This window comes from Arachis ipaensis, chromosome B09 (genome assembly GCF_000816755.2).
Source record: "Arachis ipaensis cultivar K30076 chromosome B09, Araip1.1, whole genome shotgun sequence".
Classification (NCBI taxonomy): Eukaryota; Viridiplantae; Streptophyta; class Magnoliopsida; order Fabales; family Fabaceae; genus Arachis; species Arachis ipaensis.
Genome location: NC_029793.2, coordinates 132,437,807 through 132,463,694, shown reverse-complemented (window position 1 = coordinate 132,463,694; position 25,888 = coordinate 132,437,807). Strand labels below are relative to the sequence as shown.

The 25,888-nt window shown below is 34.1% G+C and overlaps 2 protein-coding genes and 1 long non-coding RNA gene across 6 annotated transcripts in view; 1 reads left to right on the top strand and 2 right to left on the bottom strand.

Annotated features, from left to right (window-relative positions):
* LOC110266247 lies at positions 4,823–8,077 on the top strand. 2 transcript variants are annotated; one of them, XR_002353339.1, is made up of 4 exons: positions 4,823–5,582; positions 5,657–5,760; positions 5,870–5,997; positions 8,050–8,077. It is a non-coding gene; the product is annotated as an uncharacterized LOC110266247 (long non-coding RNA). The 2 variants fall into 2 exon arrangements; XR_002353338.1 differs by lacking the exon at positions 8,050–8,077 and having other exon boundaries at positions 4,825–5,582; positions 5,870–6,386.
* On the bottom strand, positions 20,554–23,246 carry LOC107619390 (probable cysteine protease RD19D). Of its 2 annotated transcripts, none has more exons than XM_021110509.1 (4): positions 22,681–23,246; positions 22,174–22,293; positions 21,387–21,630; positions 20,554–21,217 (listed from the first exon to the last, which is right to left on the bottom strand). In XM_021110509.1, the coding sequence occupies exons 1-4, from the start codon at positions 23,164–23,166 to the stop codon at positions 20,967–20,969; spliced, it is 1,101 nt and encodes a 366-aa protein (XP_020966168.1). In that variant the 5' UTR covers positions 23,167–23,246; the 3' UTR covers positions 20,554–20,966. The 2 variants fall into 2 exon arrangements, with proteins under 2 accessions (XP_020966168.1, XP_016177159.1); XM_016321673.2 differs by having other exon boundaries at positions 20,562–21,232; positions 22,681–23,244.
* Positions 25,297–25,888, bottom strand: part of LOC107619438 (extensin) — a 1,728-nt gene continuing 1,136 nt past the window's right edge. For both annotated transcript variants that reach the window (XM_016321731.2, XM_021110508.1), the window contains one exon: positions 25,297–25,603. The gene's annotated coding sequence lies outside the window, so the exon portion shown is untranslated. The remainder of the gene's footprint in view (positions 25,604–25,888) is intronic.

The following is a 25,888-nucleotide window of genomic DNA, read 5'->3' as shown; positions in this document are numbered from 1 at the left end:
CAGACTCAATATACATACATATATATATATATATATAGCTCAGTAGTTAAACTTGCATGATGAATCATTCTCTCAATTCACTGATTCATCAACTCAATTCTCTTGTCCAACTTATCTTTGACTCTTGTTGCTCTATTGTTCATCTAGTTTTCTCCTCTTATTCTCTCTGGAGTGCAGTGGCTTTTTTCTTAGCCATTTCATAGCTTATCAACTATGTTGCAACTTGCATTGCTTAACTACCTAACTAACTGAGTTAATGCGGTCACCAATTTCATTTCACTTCCAAAGCTCTTTTAATTTCAACACACTCAAGCATTCACAACTCACAAGCACAAATCCTAAGCTTGCCCTGATCCTACTGAAAGCAAAAACCAGAACAACTAATTTGAAAGAGTATCCTAAAAAGATGCAACTAGATAGCTTTGCAGCTGAAAATCATCAAAATGAAGACTTAGTCCCATAAATATGTTTGAGAAAAGGTATAAGCATTCAGCATGGCAAAATATTTGGATAGTACTTTGATGCCTTGTAGAGAAAAATATCTACCAAAATAATTAAACACAATTATAATCCTCTAATCTCTTCTTTTTATCCTCCATTTTCAATCATTGTCCCCTAATAAATGCTATTTATTTAATCCTTATCTAATAATGGCTAAAGACTTTACTAGATAGAAAAGTACAAGTTTCAAATAAATATGATTTCAAAGGCTAGGTGATACTGGTTCATAGCCACTATTAGCATTAAGAACCTAATTAAGCTGAAGATTTCTTCTCTTTTCTTTCTTTTCCTTTTATTCTTAAATCTTCAGGGTGTATATTAGAAATAATTATTGTTTCTACTCTAGTTCTTTATCTACTAATCCTCTAAAAATAAGAGCACTATTACCAAGTAAGCTACAATAACCAAGCTTATTCCATTCAATAGGATCTGAGACAAATCCTCCAATTTTCCACCAACATTTGTTCTGAATAATATATATGTCCACTCACATTCACCATTATACTCTAAATTATGAAAATAGATCAACCATTCAAGGAAAAGAAAATCAATATAGCTTTGGTACCAGACTACTTTCCATCAGTAACTAATTTCTATCTCTTTAAAGCGTTAACTGATTTATAATTCCAGGCACGTGTATAACATAGCACCAAAATCTTCATGAACCAAAAAGCCAAAATTCTTCTATGGCGTCAGAATGAACAAAATGTCTAATCATAAAACTAAACATGTAATTAGCCAGCATTAATAACACATAAAAATATTATTAATATATCACTATGTCAGAGGCTTGAGATGGAAAAGAAAATACCTTTTATCAAAGAGTCAAACCCAAGAATTATAAGAGCCCGTTTGAGAACGCACAAAAGTTACTTTTTTTTTACTTTTGAATTATGAAAAGTTACGATAAGCTTGTTTGGCACTATTTTTAAGAAGAGCTTTTAACTTCCCGAAAAGTTAATTTATAGTTTTTGGAAGAAGTAAAAATAGATGACTTTCTCCTTTTTGATAAGTCATTTTATCACTTCCGTAAAAAAAATTGATTTCAAAACAAAAAAATTTGCTTTCGTTCTTGATTCTGTGGAAAAATGTTTCCTGTTTCTGCTGGAAATACTGGCCATCCACCACCATTTTCACGCAAGGTTCCATCTTCTAGAAGCACCGGCCTTCCACCATCATCCTCACGCAATGTTCCATCTACTGGAAGTGTTGGCCTTCCACCACCATTTTCACGTAATGATTCATCTGCTGGAAGTATTGGAAGTATTGACCATTCACCACCATCTTCTGCTCCATCTGAACCAGCATATATTTCTTCCAGGTATTTTTTTTTTATCATTTTATCATTTTATTTTTATTATTAAATTTGTATTGAATATTTTGTATGCTATGAAATCTCAGTTTTAATTTTATTTTTTTATATGTGATTTTAATTTTATTTTTTTTATATGTGATTTTATTTTTATACAACTTGCTATTATTTTTATAATTAGTTTTATAATTTTCTTTTTTTTATGTTCTTCCCCAACAAATTCATGAAAGTGGCAAGTCCGGAAGAAAATTTAAAGCTGATTGAAATGAATTATTGGTGCTTGTATGGCTTTACACAATTTTATTCGACGGAATGACACAAGCGGCGAACAATTTGAAGAATTCTATGAAAATTTTGATTTTATGGGTGAAGGTGAAGGTGAAGGTGAAGTAGAAGAACCAGTTTCTAATGATATTACGTGGGAAGAACCGAATGCTGAAAGTACTAGAAAAATGGAACTAATTAGAGAACAAATAAAGAATCAATTGCCTGATCGATTGTAATTTTAGTGATTTGATTATGTAAAATTAACCTTCAATAATGGAAAGTATTTGTTATTATTGTTATTTTAATATCCATTCTCTTATGTTAAAAAAATTTTATTTTTTGAGTTATTTATCCAAACGCTACAACTTTAAAATAAGTATTTCTATAGTTAAAAATCCAAACACAAAATAACTTATTTATAAGCTACTATTAATAAAAGTCCTTATACTTTAAGCTCCTTTTCCAAAAAAACTTATTTAAGTTATTTACTCATACTGGGCCTAAGTAGATTTGGGTTTTGTGATTAAAGCTAAGTCACTTTCTAAATTTTTTATGCTTGACTGCTGCGAGTTGGAAGCATGGAATGATGCATCTAGCAAGATATTACTAGTCAATTTGTTTAATCAATAAATAAGGAAGAAAAAAAAATGCTCTTCTATTGCATGATACTTTTCTAATATTGTATTATACACATTCTGGTTGGAAAATATAACAAATAACTTTCTGAAAACATTATGCTATAAAGTTAGGATTATAATTATCACCAATCAAATTAGTCACAGTTTTACAATCCATCAAAATCACCTAAAATATCACATTTCAAATAATGTTTGACATGGATAAAAGTACAACAGTCCTCAACAATGAAAATACTAAACCATCGGGTGTGTATTATTTGTAGTACCATACACATTAACAACTACAGCTTTGTCACTAGCAAGTTGTTGAATTAGTTTCTCCACTAAGGACTCAACATCCAAGACTCCACCAAGATATCTGCTCACAAGTGTTAGACACATTAAAATACTTATAATGACTATACAGATCATCAGTAGAATACAGCATACCTGTCAGTTGCTTGAATCCTCTGACCAAGGGTTGCATTTGATGGAAGATTTCTCTTGTAGACAGCAAATGTGAGGATTACCCCAACGCGATTCGTTTTGAAAAGCCGAAAGAGTGCAGTTAAAACTCCTTTTGCCTGACTCCCTTGCACGGAGCACATTGTCACGGTCTTCTTATAAGATGATAGGTGCTTCAAATGTTCGTGATACCAAGAGATTAAATATTATTTAAAAGTTATTAGTTTATTTTTATGTATTTTGATTTTTGTTTATTTAGTTACTAAATTGGGTTTTACGTTTATGGGCTTTAAGGTTTTCTGTAATACTCTATCACACAGAATTTTACGCTTAAATCATAAATCAAAAGTGACGAGGTATTATGACCTCTAAAAACAAAATATATACATATTATTTGAAGAAATATATGTTAACTAGGAACCCGTGAAAAGAATAATCAAAACAAGTCTGTATCACTCGCAAAGCGATGAGAATAAAAGCGCATAACCGAGAAAACAAAAGAGATAAAGAATTATATATATAGATTTAAAAGATAAATACATAATTAGTATTAGTCTCGACCTGCGAAGAAAAGGCCGGCTAGACAAATATATACAAACCCAAAAGTATGACAACAGTAAACATAAATCCTTTATCTCCAAAATCAACTACTAAGAAGGATGTACAAGTTAATATAATAAAGTGAAGAATATACATATAATCTAAGTACAGAATATAAATCATAAAAGAAACATTCGCTTCTCAAGAGCAGATCCTGCACGCTCAGCAAGGTGCGTCACGTCATGTATTTGTAAAGTAGAAATTTTCAAAACGGGTGAGAACATCATCTTTTACAGGATTCTCAGCAGGGTAAAAGTTTCAAATAGAGACGATGTAAAGACTACACGAACCCACTAGGCAATCCTAAAACTCTAGCAGACAAGATCCAAGCCTAGGGTCCTCTCTAAACCAGACAGAGAAAATTAGGCTAAGTTTCAGCCCATTCAATCTTACCAGTCTTAAACAGTTATCATTAATCAATACTCAATCTCAATGGTATCTAATTATTATCATTATTCTATCTATCAGTGTGCTCAATCTCACAAGTCTCAGCTATATAGAAATCTTAGATTTTCGCTCTTCTTAATTCAGGTCATCATTTCTCTAACTATCATAATTGTTCGAATTCAGTGATTTTATATCATGTAAGACCCAGAATTTTTGAAAAGTCTTATTATGATCAAGTTTCAAATCCTACAGTTATTTATAGCCTTAATTTCAGAGATTATTTTATTAAAGATAATTAAGACAAGTTTTGATTTATTGGATTTGAGATAAGTTATGATTATTATCCAATTTTATAATTATTAGATTATTTTCTATATTTAAAGTATAAGGTTGATAGTTATGAAATAATAAGGATTTTATATGATTTGGATTAGATAAGTAATATTTTAAATATTATTACTGCTATTTTGGAAAATGAAGAAATTAAGTATATTATTTCTAATTTTTAGATTTGGGCATTTTATTGAAAATAATTTGTGAAATTGGTGAGCAAATAGTATTTTCTATATATAATTAATGTTGGATTTAAATTGGGTTTCAATTACTATATTACCCTATTTTTAAGTGAAATTACTAATTTGCCCCTAACCCTAATTTACACACACCTCACCAAAAGCAACACTCAGCCACCGAAACCCTAATCCAGCTACCCTCTCCCCCAAGACTCAGCAGCAGCTGCGCAGCCCCTATGCTAAACACACACATGCTGTTCCTCGAAAAAGAAAGAAGGAAACAAACAAAGAAAGAAAGAGCGATCTGAGGGAGAGAAGGAGGGGAGGGCGGGCCTTTACCGCTGTCCAACCCGCCGCGCCTCGCCGCCCTTGCCGTCATGGAGGAGAGAACACAGGGAAGAGACTACGCCGCGCACTGGGCTTCACCACCGCCATCGCGCCGTCGTCTGGCCGAGGAGGAAGAAGAGCGCCGCGCCACACCGTCGCATCGCGCCCCGCTATCGCCGCCTGTGCTGCAGCCCTTCGCGTTTCGCGTCGCCGTGAGTCACGACCAGAGGAGAGAGAGAGACCATGAGAGGGACGTGGAGTCGGCGTCGCGCAGGGAGGCACTCACCGCTGCCGTTGCGCTCTGTCGTGTGCCGTCATTGCTGTCTGAGCAGTCATCATCCCCTCCGTCCTGCTACTCTGGTCCGCCGCCGCCACTGCTGGAGGTCTGCCCGATCTGATCCGAAGGGAAGAAAGAGGTCCAGGCCGCCGCTGCTACTTGCGTTGTGAGCTGCTGCACCAGCCACCGCCGCAGGTGTCACCGCTGGAGAAGGGAGCTACGCCTCTGTGTTCCTGGCAGCCGGGAGTGGTTCCGTGACTTCTGGGACCACCGCCGAAGCCTCTGGCTGTTTTTGCCGTCACCAGAGAATCCTGCCGGTAAGGTTTTAAGTATTGGGTTTCGTTTCTCCTGAGTTTTCGGAAACGTTACAATCACTGTATATTGATTTCAGTCGCCAGAGTCTGATCACCGTTGCCGCCTAGGATGGCTTCTGGGGCTGCCGCTGAACCGGTTCGGAGACCGCCGCTGTTTCGGTTCAGCCGTTCCTTCGGTTCGGTAAGCGTTTCGATCTGAAAGCCCTCTAGTTACTGCTCTATTATACGTTGAGGAGTTGTAGCATTTGTTGTTATGAGAGTTAATCTCGGTTATTATATATTGCGATTAGAGTCGTTGTGGTTGCTGAGAAAACGGTTTGGAGCTGAGGTATTGGTAGCCGGGATTTTGATTGTTGATTTCGGGTCAAGGCGGAAAGGACTCTGTGACGCGTTTGGGTTATGGAATTTGCGTTTTGAGGTACGGGCGCTTTCCGAAAACTATATTTTGTATATTGGAATTATTACATATGGGTACTGATGTGAAGATGTGTATTTGGTGATTGTGTAAGTCCTATGTATGGTTTGGTTGTTTTGTATGATTATGGGTGTTTGTTTGACTCGACTGTTGGGTGGCTTGTGAAACGAAATGCTTTTGAAATTGATTCTTTTAAAGCTTTGAGATCGAGTTGAATCCGTTGGAAATTGATTTGGATTGAATGGATTTTCTTGAGAATGTGTAAAATAGAATACACTCTTGATTTCAGCCTGGCTGGCTTTAAATGATCTGGCTTTTGATAAATGATTGTTGCTGAACCTTTTCTTTAAAGCCTTAGAAATGAGTTTATTCGGCTGATAATGATTTGATGTTGAAATGGTTCTCTTGAAATATGGAATTGAGATGACTGTTGGATTTTGACTTGCCTTGGACTGATTTTGAAATTTGGGCTGTTGAAAAGGATTGCGAAACGGCTTAGTTGGGACCCGAACCGGGTGGCAAAGTCCAAGTTTTAGGGGAGGTGCTGCCGAAATTTCTATAAAATCTGAGTCTTTATTGAAATGTTGTCTGGAAAAATTATGAGCTAAAGACTTCAACTATTTTATTTGAATTATCAAGAAAAGAATGATTCGTGCTTTCGAAATGAGTTATTAAAGCGGAAATTGTGATTTAGTCTTGCTTCTTAAGAAAGGCATTGTATCTCTTTTAGAAGAAAGTTATTTAGATGAAACTTGTGTTTTAAAGCTATTTGAATGTGAAAAGGGTTTATGCCTTTGAATTTGACTTGGGGGTTTCAATTAAAGAAGTTTCAATTGACTTTAAAAGAACCTGAATGTGTATTGACAAGTTTCATTTTGAAATGTTTTGAGAAAAGTTTTAAGTACTCTTTAAATTCTGAATTTTTGCAAGACTAAAACAATTTTGGACAGTTGAAACGCTTTAGAATTTATCATGGGGGTTATAGTTGGTTTTGCCTAAGTAAAGGAAACAGCTTTGAAAAAAGTAAAGGATTACGTGACTCGGTTTGGCTTAGATCCTATTTTATTACTCAAATCGGAAAGCCAATGTTTTAATGATTTTAAATGAATTTGGCGAAATGAGTTATGTTATTCTCCCCTAAAGACTTGGGACTCTGCCGAGAAACTTTTGTTATAAAATTCCATTGTTGGATGGGTGATTTTGAATATCTCAAAGAGATTTTTAACTTACCATGATTATGGAAGTTTTGGAAAGAGGGTGCCGAGAGTGGCATTGTTTTTAAAAGGGGAATTTACCTTGAGTAAAAGTGGCTTATGAGCCTGAGATGATTTGAGAAATGAGATCTTTAAAGCCAAGGCTAAAAACAGTTGAAACTTGATTTCAAAGTGAAATGAATTGAGAAAATTATTTATGGCTTAAATGCCGATTTCATGAATTTGATGATTTTAAATGTGGAAGTGCTGTTTTGTTGAGAGCCGGAATGGCTGTGTATGATTATACATATTGATTGGTTCTAGATTGAACCGTGAGCCAGAATGGCTGTGTATGATATGGATATTGGCTGGTTCTGGAATGAACCGTGAGCCGGATGGCTGAGATGGATGTTGATCCATGGATGAGATTGAATGCATGTTTATGCTGAATCATTGATAAATGTGAATGTTGCACTTCCACTATCGGAGATGAGAGTTTCCCTGGGAGGAAGCAGTGGCTAGCCACCACGTGCTCCAGGTTGAGACTCGAAGCTCTTTTGACCCTATGTCGTAAGTGTGGCCGGGCACTGTGAAAGCCCGGATGAGCTCGCCCCCGTAAATATTCACCAGTGAGGGTGATGGATATGGATCTGATTATGATCAAGTTTATGATGAGTATAACTCGAGTTGGGGATGCGCAACAGAGGGACAGTCCAATGATTAGCTACCAGGACTTGTCGGGTTGGCTTTATAACCGACAGATGATATCATCAGCCACTAGAGACAGGCATGCATCATATGCATCTATGTGACATTGCTTGGGGATGATGTTCTCACCCCCCCTACATTTTTCCCCTTTCAGGATATGGGCGCAGAAGTTACGAAGAGCTTATTTAATTGTTGTTGTGATGCTCTGTATTGTTTTAGTTATGGTCTATTGTACCCTCGCCTTTATCTTGATATAATCTGTATGAGGGATAGGAATTGTATTGGATTATGTTTGTAATATTACTTATTTATATATATATATATATATGGATGTACTCTTTATGGATGTACTCTTTATGAGTTTTGTAAGTTGTATGGTATCTATGGATGTATGTTATCGGATGAAAGTATTTTTGGGAGCAGTATTGCGGTTTAAAGTTTTAAACAGGCTCATATTTTAGTATTAAATAGTATAAGTGTCGTCGTAATGTCCGAGCTATCAGAGTTGCGCAGCCGGAAGCGTGAGCTTTGGTAGTTAGGGTGTTACATATCAACTCATCAAATCTCAATCTGGAGTAAGTGGGATGAATCACTGCATCTACCCAAGGAGCTCAAATCATCTCAATCAATATCCAATCTTTTAATCATTACATTCTAACAAGAACAGCCCTCAGTATCAACCGAGACTAGCATGAGGGACATCTTAGTTATACAATCACAAGCAAGACAAACAAATGATACACAAGTAAATTTAGGTAAAGCAATTAGCACATAGTCACATAATATACACAAATAAACAAACCATGACAAGTAGCAAACCCAAACAAAACAATCAAATGCAGATGATGCATATCTGTCCTACTAGCCATAACTTTACGTGTCGGTTACTTTGCAAGAACCCGACACATCCGGTAGCTAAACTGGATATAAAACACCACCACATGGAGCAAGTGAAACTAAGCCACAATCCTTGCATACTACCTGCTTAACCCGAAGCAAGTGGGAGAGAGCCACGACCTTGCGTACTACCCAGACAGGTATTTACAAACTCAACCCAGAGCAAGTGGGACAAACCACAATCCTTGCGTACTACCCAGGCGTCTCAAATACTAACCCGAAATAAGTGGGATGAACTACAACTCTTGCATACTGCCCAGGTGTTTCAATCATTAACCTAGAACAAGTGGGACGAACCACAATCCTTGCGTACTGCCCAGGTGTTTTAAATACTAACCTGGAGCAAGTGGGACGAACCACAACCCTTGAGTACTGCCCAGGTGTCTAATATAAACACGGTTCCTTTATTAATCTACCAAATTTATTACTCTATAAGCGGGATTAAACCACCCTCCTTTCTTAATCCGAAGCATGTAGGACAAGGCCCGACCCTTGCATACTACACGGGCAGACACATCTCAATCTCATAACCATCTTCATCATTTTTCAATCATAAATGTTCATCATCATATCTCAAGCTCATAATCATCCTATATTACACCTTAACCATAAACCATCATCATCATATCTCAATATCACCCCTTTTAATTCACCCAGTACACTCTTGCTCATCCCAAAGTCTAAATACTATTTAGGAGATCTTAAACAATAGTTACGGAGGTTTAGAAAGTCAAAGGAATACTTGAAAACACAAAAATACAATTTTTGCAAAACTGGGTGGTCATGCGTACGCATGCCACTCGTCGCGTATGAATGATGTAAAATTTTCACATGTCGCGTACACAAGCCACCTCTGCGTAGGCGACAATTGGGGAAAAAAGGTTTGCTTGCTTACGTGTGCCTCCTGCCATGTACGCAAGATTTCAAAAATCACCATTTTTGCGTACGCATGCCTCCCGCCTTCGCGAGAGTATTGGGCAGAGCCATGGACTCGCGTACACATGACCTCTCCAGTTTACGCACGAATGCGAATTTTTTCAAAAAGTTGATAAGAGTAGAAAATGCAGTTTTTACACAAAACTTCAAATGCGCATGACTTTTTCATTAAAAATCATTTTTCTATCCGTTTTTCAAACGTCATAAACTTCACAGACCCAATTTTTCATTTGAAACTAGTTTCACAAAATTTGAGATTCTGGAAACTAAGTTATGACCCGTTGATGTTGGTTAAAAATAGGTTTTACCAAAATCCTCTAGTTTTCAAAACTCACAATCCAATCCAAACCAAACCAACCATACCAAAATTAAATCCTAATCATTCATATACATTATCGAATACTCTTCAACCCTTCAATACCTAACCATTAAGTTTCCAATTTATCAACTCATTCAACAATTCTCATTCACAAAATCACCAAATTCACTTTTCATCAACAATTAATTTAACGATTTCCAACTCAATCAAGATCCATATCAAATTCTCATTATTTCAATCCACTACACTTATGAATCTTACCTTTCATGGTCTATGGCCCAAAGTTTATGGCCTCCGGCCCAAAATTTAATTCAATCAACTCAATAATTCAGCAATTCATAATTTTAATCATCAATTCATACCACATTCTCATACAAGTAGTCACAACTCATAACCCATTCATTCATACAAACATTAATATTACTCAATCACCACTCCATTCACAATATCACAACCAATCGAATGAAGCATACATTCATTCAACTAATCACAACACCATCCAATTTCAATCCAATCATATCCTAGGGGCAAATAATCTAGGCATTCACATAATTTCACATAATGCCTACCCGAAACTCAAAGATGTACCTTAATGTTGGCGGTTTCCCAACACTTGAGTTTCCTCTCCGGATGTACCCAAGCCACAATCGATCCTCCAAACCTTCGCCTAGCGTTTCGCAATCGAACCAAGCGTCCAAATTATGTACCAAAACAACCAAGCTACTCCAAGCTCTCAATAATTAAGCTATTCACGATAATTTCACAATTTTTTAACCTAGGGTTCATAGAATTGAAAAATCCAAAGGGGCAAAAGCTTTCTTACCTTAACCCACTTGAAATTGGGGTGGAACTTACTTGGAATCTATGCTAGAATACCCCTAAAGAGCCAAAATCACAATATCTCAACACACACAAAACCAAAATGTGAATAGGAAGGGAGAAACAAAACTGGACTAAGAATTTCGAGTTACTCACCACAATATTTAGATAAAATTGAAGAGGATGATAAGAGTGATGCATGACCACAAACGGCTTGCGAGCTAGGGTTTGATAGAGCAAATGAAGTTTGATAGAGCTATGATTTCTTCTCCTTGTTCTCTCTTCACTCTCTATCCGTGGCTTCTAACAAGAATGGGGGAGAATGATGCTGTAACGGTGTTATTTGTGGATTTATATATGTGGGCTTGGATCCACTTGGACCCAATTTACTTATTTTAACCCGTTGAACTAATTTTGGGCAAAAATTTTTAAGATTAATGTTTTAATTCATATTCTAATTATTTTTACTTTTCCAAACTATAAATTTTAATTCCTTAATTTTATTCACTCATAAATTAATTTTCTCACTCACAGTGTCGGACAGCTTTAGGTCGGTACAGTTGCTTTTATCGCTGATACGAATCTTTTCGCGATTAGTTATATTTTTGTGCTAAATTTTATTTTCTAACTTAAATTTCCATCGGAAAAAATCTAATTTATATATAATTAATTTTTTAACCCTTTTTACTCTCGTTTAATTTATTCATTAATTATTAATTGATTATTTATTATTTTTTTGGGTTTTACATTTTCTTTGTTTTAACCTAATAGGAGGTTATAAATACATCCTTAGCTATTGTAGTCATAGTAGTAAGTGATTAGAGGTTTGAAAAACCCCTTTTAGTTTTGTGATGAAATCAATGACGTAGACAAGTGAGGTTGAGTGAGTGTCTCTCTTGTTGTATTAGAGAATTTGGTAGAAGGTTGAGGAGTTTTTTCGATTCAATTTCCAAATACGGTGTGTAGAAGTTAGGTTGAGAAGTTTCTTTCTTGTTGCGTCAAAAAATTAGGTAGAAAGTAGAGTGATTCTCTTTGTATCCAATTTCAATCTATCCCTTTTATTTTCTATTTCAATTTTAATGTATCTTTCTTATTTATTTTTAAGTCATGTCATTTTATTTATCTTTTTTTTTGTATCATTAATAATAAGAAATAAAAGATAACAAGAGGATAAGAATTCAAATTGAATAAAAAATATATTAAAATTAAAATAGAAAATAAAAGGAATAGATTGAAATTGGATACAAAGAGAATCACTCTACTTTCTATTCAATTTCTGGATGCAACAAAAAAAAGGACTCCTCAACCAAACTTGTACACGCCATAATTTGGGAATTGAATTGAAATGACTCCTCAACCTTCTACTCAATTTTCCGATGCAACAAGAGAGGGACTCACTCAATCTCACTTGTCTCAACGATGGTTTCATCATGAAACCAAAAGGGAGTTTTCAAACTTCTAATCACTGAATACTACGACTACAATAGCTAATGAGGTATTTATAACCTCTTATTAGGTTAAAACAAAGAAAACCCTAAAGCCCATAAGCATAAAGCCCAATCTAGTAACTAAATAAACAAAAATCAAAATACATCAAAATAAACTAATAACTTTTAAATAAAATTTGATCTCTTCGTATCACGAACATTTGAAGCACGTATCATTCTCCTCTTCTTCAAAAAATATTTGTCCTCGAATCTTGTAACTAGAAAAATAGTATATAAAAAGGGACAAATATAAAAAAGATAATTTCTCTTTTTTTTGCACTGTATATTTTTTCTTTTTTTAAATATAAAATCAATAATAACGACAAGATAATAATAAAATACAAACAAAAAAGATAAGAACATAAAGAAAAACGTGAGAGGTACTGGACTCTTTTTATTTTTTTTGGATACAAATTAAAAAGATAGACATAGATTAATAAAGATTAATATAATACTTAAACTCTAATACCAAATGATACGAAAAAAAATAAATGAAATGACATAAATTGAAATTGAATAAAAAAGATACATTAAGATTGAAATAGAAACAAAAAGATAGGTTGAAATTGAATAAAAAGCGAATCACTCTACTTTCTATCCAATTTCTTAATGCAATAAGAAAGAGACTCCTCAACCTAACTTATCCACATCATAGTTTGGGAATTGAATTGAATGGACTCCTCAACTTTCTAGCCAATTCTCCGTCACTCAATCACATTTGTACACACCATGGTTTTATCACGAAAAAAAGTGCTTTGGTACCTTTAATCACTAAATATTACGACTACAATAGCTAGGGAGGTATTTATAACCTCTTATTATGTTAAAACAAAGAAAATTCTAAAGTCCACAAATATAAAGTCCAATCTAATAACTAAATAAACAAAAATCAAAATACATCAAAATAAACTAATAACTTTTAAATAATATTTAATCTCTTCATATCACGAACATTTGAAGCACGTATTATAAGAGTTTAGTTAGAAATTACAAGCAGAATTAGAACTGATAAGAGAAAATTGGAAAATGAAAATTGCCTTTCCAAATAGCACATCAAGAGAAATGACATGTGCAATCGTATCTTGTGCAAAGATGACAGGAGCATATTCTTCTTGAACAGGGGATGGTTGCAAAATATCCAACCATGAATAAAAAGCCCTTCTCACCCAACCACTCTTCAGTTTCATGGATCCAATACTTTGGTACTTGTGTTGCTTCCTTGAGATCTTGGTGTTTAATCTTTCACTACTATTGAACCAGGTGAGGTAGAACCCAGACACAAGCCAGGAACATAACAATAAACATAAATGTCTTACTTTCAGACCAAACCGAATTCCATGGAACAAACTCGTCCACAACAGTAAACAACACAAGTTGAGTATCAATAGTTCCAAAAGCTAATGGGGAACAACCACCGTCAAATCCACACAATTTTTCACAATGTTAAACATTAATATCTCCCAAGATGAAGAAGAACTCAAATATCTCTAAAATAAATAAAAAAAAGAAAGAACAATGACAAAGAATACTTCCAAAAAGTTTCACAAACTAATCATTTTTCTCATTATTCATTCCTATCTATGTCAAGGAAGAAAATATCACTGTGAAACTGTAAAACCTGTAACAAAGACCAAAGAGTGAATCACATATCATAGAAGTAAAATTGGTAAAACTCAAAATTATACAATTTGTTACTATTATATTCTAATTCCAATTTCTCTGAGTTCCTCGCAACCGCAAATTTAAAATCCTATGATATTTTTACAATTAACACAAGTATTCACAAAAATGAGCAGTAGCATCTTTAAATTTGAAAGCTAAAACAGTCAAAATTGTTGACAAATATGAGAGAGAGAGAGAGAGAGAGAGAGAGAGAGAGAGAGTTGACGAACCTTTTTGCGAACAACGCCAGAATTAGAGGAGATGCAGAGAGGAGGAGTTTGGAGAACAAGAGCTCAAGCTTGGAATTTTGCAAAGAGTCAAACGAGCAAACATCGAATCAAGAAGCTTCTCAACCTCCACATCGAGCTTCTTTGCCGCCATTGACGATACTTTTGAAGATGAAAGTGCTGCTGGTTCTGCCATATTCTCGTTTCATCCTTGGCAAACGACCTTGGCGACAAGAACGTAAATAGCGACATAGATATCTGAGATGAACAAAGACATCAACACGGATCTAAGGCGGAGGATGAAAATAGGAACAATGATACAGTTTGAATGATGGACGGTTTGTCGGCGATGGCAAGGTCTGCAGCAGTGATCGGTGATGAAGGGAAGTGCTTGAGGTTGTGCCGTTGTGGAGTTTTTTTTTTTATTTTGGTTGTTACTTGATTTAGGGTGGGAGAGTTTTTCACTTTCATTGTGTTTGACAATTGTTTGAAGAAGATGATAAAAATAAAACAGAATAAAAAATTTAGCAGCAATAATAGTAATGGCTGTTATTGATGGAGAGAAATTAAAATTAAAAGTAAAATAATAATAATAATTTAGTGACAATAGTAATAATTGCCATTATAAAATATAGTAATAATGACAAATGTATAATTACCTCTAAAATATAACTTAAAATCAATAATAATTATTGTGTTATGGCCACTAAAAATTTGTCGTTAAAATTAATTTTTTTGTAATGGTTCTATCGTATTCCTTCAATTGTGGCTAAGTCACCACCACTCATGGTCACTGTATTTTCTTGGGATCGCAAAAAAGAGGCTCGAACCGTGAAAGAAACGGGAAGGTGTTACAATTTCAAGAGTAGGTATGGTCGGAAGAAGTGGCGGCCAACATGTGCCACGAAGGAACGATGAATGATTATACATGATATATTGCAGTGGGTGATGCATCTCTAAGAATATAGTGGCGACGTTGAGAGGCGGCGTTGGGTTGGGTCTTCATTTTGTGCATATAATTTAAATTAAATTTAATTATATTAGGTGTACCCAAAATCAGTCATCAGGGTATAATATACATTAGAAAAAAATATACATTAAAAATGAATTGAACTACACATATATTTATACATAAATATATTATGATTGATTTTAGTATGCAAATAGTATTTTTGAATTAGATTTCAACATTGTGAGTCAATTCTTAAAGAATATTATTTTGTACAAATGGTCAAGCTATTTTTTTTAAACAATCAGATTTTGGTGGTAGGAATATTTATTGGCCGGATCAAGTCGAATTTAATTAGACCCGAATCCTACCCTACAAAGTCACCAAGTCTATTTTGACCCGCCCCGATGTGACTCGAAATAAATCGGGTTAAACTGGGTTGACCCAACTTAAAATTAGTATATACAAATTTGTAAACTTTATATACTAAAGTAATAAAATTTTATTTTTAAAAATTAAATTAAACAAATATTATTTCATATATCAAAGGTTGTTAAAAAAAGTAAGGTAATAAATAATAAAAAAAAGTAAGGTAATAAATAAAACTAATTCTATGTTTCAATTAGGATAATTTTATTAGTATGAATTACTATAAATATAGATGGTGTAGGAGTGTAATTGTTACTTAGATTATTTCTTTGTCAATAATTGGTTTATCATCGTAATTATTTTTTAGTGAGAGTACATAAAGTGTACATAGTATATAAGGTATAATAACTCAACAAATATTTTCTAAGGGAATTTTTCATTCTCTTCAACAATGAGAAGAACTTATTTCTCTCCCTCTCTTAATCCCTTCTAGTTCATCAAACCATCAACATCACAGCTTGAACAGCTTAGGGCATGAGATTTTCTTCATGGTGCGGTGAGCGTGGAGAGCAATCAAGCTGTGAATCAAATTAAAAAAAAAAAGTTGTGAATTGATATCAATCCAATTTTGCCATTTTCTTTCTATCCCTAATTTTTCTTTCGACATTTTCTTTCCCCCATTCTTACCTCTTCCTTCAAACTCATCCAATAGAGTTTGATGAGAGGCTATTTCGCAAGATTCTTTCTTGGTGAACATAGCTGTTCCGATCAACGAGTTGGAAGAAAGAAGATTTGAATCCCTATTACTCTGTGATTCATTGATTTCTCAAAATGGCGAACATGGTAAACAGATCCTCCCATTGCAGAAGTCGTTGAGCTATATTGGCTTGCTCTCATTGCAACAAGCAAGGCCACACAAAAGATGTATGCTATAAGAAGCATGGGTACTCCTCCCATTTCAATCAACGGCAGCAACATAACACCACCATCAATCACGTGATCACTGAGGGGCATGATGATATACTCAGTGACAAACAATTCCAGCTCAATTGTCTCCAAGAGAACACTGGAATATCAAGATCTGAGTTCACTCCAGAGCAAAGATTTGCGTTGTTAGAGTTGATCAAAGACAAAAGTGTGCAACAACAACCTCATAATGCAAATCAAATTTTGACTAATTCCATTCAAACTTCCACTCCAGGTAAAACCATTGCATTACATTTTAATGCGAGAATTATGAGTATTATCACTCCAAAATCTGCATTATGGGTCATTGATTCCGATGCAACAGATCATGTGACTTTTGACTTAAAAAATTTTGCAAGTTTTCAAAATATTGCTCCAATCAATATGATATTGCCAAACGGGACCAAAACTATTAGCACCATCATTGGCACAATCACATTCTCTAAAAAAAATTTTCTCAAAAATATTTTATACATTCCTTCTTTTGATTTTAAACTGATATCTGTGTCAAAGTTAACCTCAAACTTACATTGTCAATTGTTAATCAATGATAAGTGTTGTGAGATACAAGATAGATCTACATCAAAGATGATTGACATTGCTGAGTGTATAAAAGGGTTATATACAATGAGTAGAGAACCAGAATTCTCTCACTTTCCCCCTCTTCCAACAAAGCAAGCTTCATTGGTGGCAACTACGACTACTACTCATCCCACCACATCTTCACACAGTGAGCACAATAACATTTGGCATCTTAGATTAGGACACATACCCATGCATAAATTGATTTTTCTGAAGAAGTATTATCCTTTTATAGATTGTATTGCTTCAAAACTTCCTTGTGATTCATTTCATTTTGCAAAACAAAAGAAATTAGCTTTTAATCTTAGTACAACTAAAATAAAAGATTGTTTTGACTTAGTTCATATGGATATCTGGAGTCCTATTTCTGTCCCTCCCAATGAAGGACATAGGTATTTTTTGACTGTGGTGGATGACAAGAGCAAATTCACTTGGATTTTTTTTATGAAAACCAAATCTGAAGCATCACAATTGGTTATTAATTTTGTGAATTTTGTCAGAGTACAATTTAAAAAACAAGTTAAGTGTATAAGGACTGACAATGGGCCAAAGTTCACTCTAAAATCCTTTTTTGCATCAACTGGAATTTTACACCAAACTTCTTGTGTAGAAACACCAGAGCAAAACGGGATTGTAGAGAGAAAACACCAGCATATTTTAGGTGTTGCTAGAGCACTGCTACTTCAATAAGGAATTCCACATTGTTTTTGGCAATACGCAGTTGCTCACGCCATTCACCTAATTAATAGGCTGCCCAGCACTAACCTGGATAATGCTAGTCCTTACAAGCTTTTGTATGGTAACTTACCTGACCTTTCATACTTAATTTGATTCTCTTTCATATGCCTCCACATTAACAAATTCAAGAACAAAATTAGACCCAAGAGCCAGAAAAACAGCTTTTCTTGGTTTTAAATTAGGAACAAAGGGTTTTCGACTTATTGATTTAAAATCAAAGGAAATTTTCATATCCAGAAATGTAACTTTTTATGAAACTTATTTTCCATTTTTTTACATTTCACTAGCACTGATATTTCTGTGGTACCCATTCGTACTCCACAATGCATTGATCTTTTTCAATATGATACACCATCCACACATCATTTGCAATCACCCACACATACCACACTCACAGATTCAAATGAACATTTCTCAAGTTCAATGCACTCACCAATTTCCTCACACACCATTGCACCCATTACCACACCACACACTAACAATTCACCTGCATCACAACACTCTGACATCACACATGACTGCATTACTAGAAAGTCTGAAAGAGTCAAGAAATCGCCTGCTTATTTGAAGGACTATCATTGTATGACAACCCACACAGCTCACTCTAGCAACTTTGCTAACTCTAATTCTTTATATCCTATCTCACAACACTTGTCATATGATAAACTAAACCCAAAATATAAGTCACTTTCTCTAGCCATCACCTCAAATCAAGAACCTAGCACTTATGAGGAAGCGGCTGCACATGAATGTTGGAGAAAGGCAATACAAGATGAATTGACAGCTCTAAATCAGAACAGAACTTGGTGTCTCACTGAACTCCCAAAAAACAAGAAGGATGTGGGTTGCAAATGGATTTTTAGGGTAAAATTCAATCCCGATGGCACCATAGAGAGGCACAAAGCGAGGCTAGTTGCAAAAAGATTCACTCAAGTGCAAGAAGTAGATTATGGTGATACTTTTAGTCCAGTTGTCAAAATGACTACCCTACGAGTAATGTTAGCATTAGCAGCGGTAAAGAAATGGCATTTGAAACAGCTGGACGTCAACACTGCCTTCCTTCATGGAGATTTGGACAAGGAAGTTTATATGAAGATACCACCCGGTTTGGCTGTGTCACAACCAGGTTTGGTTTGTAAATTGCAAAAATCTCTATATGGGCTTAAGCAAGCAAGCAGGCAATGGAACATTAAGCTCACTCAGACTCTTGTGGATGCTGGTTATAAGCAGTTTTTTTATGATCATCCACTCTTCATCAAGAAACAATCTGAAAGCTTCACTGCCATTATAGTATATGTTGATGAGTTGGTTTTAACCGGGAATGACATTAGTGAAATCAATTCCATCAAGAAAAATTTGGATGACAAATTCAAAATAAAGGATCTTGGTGATTTCAAATACTTCTTGGGAATGGAAGTAGCACGCTCTAACTCTGGAATTCACATTTATCAGCGAAAGTACACCATGGACCTTCTCAGGGATTTTGGTTATCTAGATTGCAAGCCTCTCTCTACCCCATTTGATTATAGTCAGAAACTCTCAAAGGAATCAGGTACCATTTTAACAAACAACACTGTTTACAGACAGCTCATCGGCCGACTCCTTTACCTCACAAACACTAGACCCGATATCTCTTATGCTGTGGGACGTTTGAGCCAATTTTTGGATTGTGCAACCACTTCTCACCTACAGGCTGCTTTTCGCGTACTCAGATATTTAAAAGGCCGACTTGCAACTGGTCTCTTCTTCTCCTCTAATTCTAATCTGCATCTCACTGGATTTGCTGACGTTGACTGAGCTGCCTGTGCCGATACTCGTCGCTCCGTTTCTGGTTATTGCTTCATGCTTGGGAACTCTCTCATTAGCTGGAAGAGTAAAAAAGCAAACCACAGTTGCCAAGTCCTCTGCAGAAGCTAGGCCTCTTACTGTTGCCACTTGTGAAGCTAGTTGGTTATCTTTTTTAATGGATTTCATTGGCATGCTGCTTCAAAAGTCTATCACTCTATTCTATAACAACCAGTCAGCCATTCACATTGCCAATAATCCCATCTTTTATGAAAGAACTAAACACATTGAAGTAGACTGCCACATTGTTCGTAAAAAGCATTTGTCTGGTATCATTCATCTTATGCCAGTTCGTTCCAAGGATCAACTTGCTGATTTTCTTATCAAAACTCTGCCACCGGGTCCTTTTCTTACTAATGTTTCCAAGCTATGATTGTTAGATTTACACAATTCTAGCTTGCGGGAGGGTGTTACCTAGATTATTTCTTTGTCAATAATAGATTTACCATTGTAATTATTTTTTAGTGAGAGTACATAAAATATACATAGTATATAAGGTGTAATAACTCAACAAATATTTTCTAAGAAAATTTTTTATTCTCATTGTAATTCTCTTCAACAATGAGAAGAACTTATTTCTCTCCCTCTTTTAATTCCTTCTGGTTCATCAAACCATTAGGGCATGAGATTTTTCTTCAGTAATCAATCAGGTAAAAAATTAGTAATTGACATAATTTTTTCTTTCAAATTCTTCTCTATGAAATTATCTCCTCCTTATTTTTCTTTGATCAAATTAATTTTTTCCTATTTTTCTCTTATCTTATTAATTTTTTTTATTCTATATTCTTTCCCTTTCACATTACATGTACGATATCTCGATTTTTTTTTTCATTGCACACTCTCGGCCTTGGCTTTTAACTTACTAGTAACTCTTCAAAAGATCTTATTATATATAAAATACACACGTGATGCATCATATACATCATACATCTTGGTCACACTTACTATCATTTATATGGAAATCTTAATTATTTCTAGTAGATAAACAAGACCCAAACCAACGAAATTCAAGCAGACTACAAGACATGCAAACTACCTACCTTATAAAGCTAATATATTGTACCAAAGATCTTTTAGGTGAAATAATCTTTTGGTAATTGGTACAAAATAGTAACATAGTATCCGATCCTACTAGTATATACTATCTATAGAAAGGATTGGACGACCTAATGCATGTTTTGGACTTGGCTATCATTATTATATTAAGCATTCAAACTTATATATAACACACTTATAGCAAAGTACATCATTAGCATGAGTGTTTGTGTGTTGTATCTAATGGGACACCATTGCAGTAGAAACCAACGTGTTCACTCCACACATGTTATATCCTCTGCAAATCTTGAAATACCCATGTTCCCCCCAACGCTTCCCCCATGAATTCTTGATTATCCAGTAAGGTTTGTTCCCAAGTCTAAGGATGGAGAAGCCTTTTGTACCATAGCCAACTAGTAACCCACCATGGTTGGGCTTCTTTCCACATATAAAAGGGCATGACACACCCCCTATGTAGGTTTGCATGTAAACTGCATTCATTCCAACTGCACACATTAACAATACTTCATCATAAACAACATTAATGCTAGCTGTTTGGATTCGAGTTTCAATTATGGTGATAATCTTCTAGTGCTAATTTGATACATACATGTCAACATAATTAGATAGACATAAAAATGTTGAATTAAGGAGACTTACTAGCAAGAGGGCCTTGTTTGACTAAATATGCAGCAATTTGGTCGTCATCCGCAGGGATATTGGTGAAATTTGATACTCTAACTACTATTTTGTTTTTGTCAAATTTACATTCACCTCTGTTTTGAGTGTAGGGATATGTTGCTTCCTCTTCCACACCGCCAGCTTCCATCAAATAGTTATAGGCATTTGTCATAAGACCACCCTGACAACCATTGTCGCATGCTGTCTTATCTGTTATGTCACACTTAATAAAAATGTAAGAAGAATAAATTAGAAATAAACATACCCAAAAAAAAAAGTGCACACATTTGATGGAAATTAATACAATACACCAAGTAGATTTACCAAATAAAAAAGAACGAGTACAATGTATGTACAAATTAAATAACATCAAGTAACGCTAGAAAAAAAATCAAAACTTATTTAACAAGAATTAATGAAGAGAAATGCTAGGGACCAGTAATTTTGGTGTTTTGTAACCATCATCTGGTCATCAATAATATTTTTAATGGTGTGAGATTATATCTAATGGTGGGAGATCACTCCCTTTTTATTTTGATGGTTAAGTACTGGCCAAAAAACACAAAAATTGTTGGTCCTAGACTTTTCCATTAACAAATACTAAATAAAATAAAATCTGACCGGTTTTGTCCCTTTTTTATTATTTTATTATTTTACCAAACATTTTCGTAACATAATAATTAGAGTTATGAATTTTTATGACTCAAACAAGGATTTAACTAACAAGAAAAACCATATTATTACACATTGAAAAATAAATGTTTACTTTATTGTCACAGTCTATGAGCTGTTGTTCACTAAGATTAAGAAGCTTGCCCGTTGCAATAAAATGAGCTCCTTCAAGAGTTCCTGTAGTGCTGAAAGCCCAACAAGCTCCACACATACCCTGTATTAATTATGTACAAATACTTATCATTAACCATGCAAAAATATTAAAATTGATCAACAATATTTTAGAAAAGTAGCAAATATTCATGTAAAGCCAAGTTATTAGCTTATTATTAAGTTAAAAGAATAAGCATAATTGATCATTCCTAGTTTCATCCCAAATTTAACCTAACCAAACCAAAACAGAATAATCGATTCGCCATTTATTTTTTTTTCCAATTTTTGAATACGGTAGAAACTCATCATGATATGAAATTGATAATTAAAAACTATTAATCCACAATTTAATCGTCCATGTCAAATTATCTAACAATTTTTAGCTATTAATTTCGTATAAATTAAAAACAAATTCGTCTGAGTTTTCACTTGACCTTAGACTACACACCTGAGTCTTAACTTCAGTAACCGCTCCTTTCTCTCTCCAATCGAAATTTTCCGGTAACCCTTCCACCTTCAAGGGTGGCGCCATTCTATCGGCAGTAAATTTATTTTCGTTCTCGCGCTCAGACACCAAACCGTGAGTGTACAACCTCAAGAATTCCGTTTGTGTGAGATCTGAGAACTGCGTGACACCATGAGCGGCTGAGGGATCAAGCACTTGGTGTCTTAAGGCCGTGACGATGTTGTCGGCAAAGATTCCAAGGCGACGGAGATACTCCTCTCTGGTGGTGTAGTTCTTGCTGTAGTTCTCCATGAAGGCTTTGAATTTGTTCTCTGTTGAGAGAAGGTAGTTGTCCTTTTGCTCCAGTTTTCTTGCTATTTCCTCAACAGTCATTGCCGATGATGAGAGAACCACCATCAAAGTACAGCAGAGGAAGAGTAGGAAGCGTGTATGGCATGTAAGTAAAGGCCGTTGTAGCTTTGTGAACATGGTGTGACTGCTTTTCAGGTATGTTTAGCGTTCTTGTTTTGTTTGTTTGTTTGTTTGTTATGTATGTTTCATGGGTTGCTATAATAACAAGAGAGAAACCCTCAGGAGAGTAATTTTTAGTCATTTTGGTTATTATTTGATCAGTAATATTAAATTATTTTTAAGAGGAATGTTAGGGGCCAGCAATTTTGATGTTTTGTAACCATCAATTTGCTATCAATAGTGTTTTTAATGGTGTGAGATTACATCTAATGGTGAGAGATCATTCACTTTTGTTTTGATGGTTAAGTGCTGGCCAGAAAACACAAAAGTTGCTGGCCCCTAGACTTTTTCTATTTTTAATAAATAAATTTTATTAATTTATGTATATTTAAAAAATATAATTATAAATTATATTAATTTGTATGTATAATTTTTAATAAGTATAAATATAAATTATATTTTTTATATAAAATTTTTATAAATATAAATATAAATTATTGTTAATTAAATATTAATTAAAAAAATAAATATTTACTGATAACATTGTTCACAGACAAAATTAACCTTTAATAAACAATAGAAGTTGATAACTTGATGAGTATAGCAAAGGGGGTTTGGGCAAGGTGGCTGAGTACAAGCAAAGGTGGCAACATAACAGGATAAAAGCTACATGCAATGCAACACGTGGGTTCTAATATTGATAAAAAATTGCATGCCATTGTTGGTGACTTTGTTATTCAAATGGTTCTTTCTTCCTGTTTCACAATGAGAGACTAGCTAAATAATGCAGAGTTGAGTTGAGTTGAGTTGAGTTGGGTATGTCATACAATAATAATGATGATCCAAGCCCACTAGAGCAACTACAAATCATATGTGATATGGGCAACTTCAAGATATGGTAAAAGATGCTAGGAGGAATATTGGTTACTGGCAATTGGATTTATAAAAATTAGGTTTAATGGAAACATCAGTGTAGCATGCATCGACTATATATTATCAAATAAATTTTATTTTTAACCAACTTGGGTTGTTCGAGTGGTGAGTTCACTCGTTCGCGACGGATTAATCCTTAGTCTATCGGGTTGAGAAATACCGTAGACAACTAAAAAAATTTTTTTTTTTATCTTTGACATATCATCCAATCAATTTTTTATTTGCATTAAATAATGAGAATATTTGTTATTTTGTTGTTTATTAAATTAATTATTCATTTATTTTTAGGTGTTAAACATCATATGTTTGAACTTTCTTTTCATTGAGGTCAAGAATTATATTAACCATAGGAAAAAAATTCTGTTATCACACTACTAGCGATCCATTATTTATCATATTAAAAAGTAATATAACAAGAAATACATGTGTTTGCTTCGTTACATTGGAAAAAAAAATATCAGTATAATAAACATATATTTTATTACAAAATTGACATGTGAATTTATGTTAACAAATATTTTTATTTTTATTATAATATATTTTTAATTTATATTTTTAAATATTAATAACTAACTATTAACTAAAAATAATAGATTCTACCACCTTTTTATATTAACATCATATCCTTCTATATTATTCTCTCTTAACGGGAAAGGCGGAGGAAAGGGAGGAACTTGTCGAAAATTTCAAAACTTCAATATATCTTAAAATAATATGTAAATAGTTTTGTATAAACTAATTAGTATAGTGGATTAGTGGTTTAGCAAATAGCTTTCAAAAACATTTAACTGATAGCAATTGCATACCAGGGTGGCAACGGGGCAAATTTTTACTCTGTCCGACTTCGTTTCGCCGTACAATAATCCGCATAAAACTCGTTCTACTTTTACTCGCGAGTAGTAAAACATTGAATTCTAATCCGTCTCTGTGGGTATCCGTTTCGCATTTAAAAAAAAATCAAAATGTATTATTTGTTATTAGTATAATTTTAGTCATCAATTTAATTTTTTTATTTTAATAATCTAATAATATATTTTTAGTTTACACTTTAAATATTAACGATTAACTATTGATCAAAAACAAATTCTGATAATTCTCTAATATTTCTTAATTATATATAAAAGTTGATGTGATAGTGTATATAAACTACGCTAGGGTCATCATAATTAGTAAGAGATTAGACAGAGTTTTAGATTTAATTATACTACCACAAGGGAGGAAATAATAATTATCTTTTTAATATACTGCTTGTTATTCTGCATCCGCAAACAGACACATATAAAAACATCAATACATGCAAAGCAACTGCCAATACGTAGAGGGGGCAGTGCCTAAGTACAGCTCAGATGTATGTCTAATACAACATTATTATACTAATTAATAACACATGAGAATAACTAAGAAATGCAATAAACAATAATCAAGCACTTATGACGAGATCTACGTTGACAGAAGATTCTTGTATTCTCGATCCCCTTCATGACATTATTCTTTGTTTTTCCACACTTTGCGGGTATAGATCCTACAAACATTCGCATTACATTAATTGATTTGTAGTAGTCCCATATTTTATCTCTAAAAGTAAATCTAAAAAGATTAAATAAAACCTTGATTTTACATTGATTACTTACAAAAGTATTAATACAAAAAAAAAAGTGTTAGAAGTCCAACAAATTTTATAATTTATAGCTATCAATTAGTCATTATTGATATTTTTAATGGTGTAAGATTTTATCTAATAATGTGAAATTAATCACTTTTTTTTGTTAGTTAAATATTAGCCAAATTTTAATAAAAATAATAATCC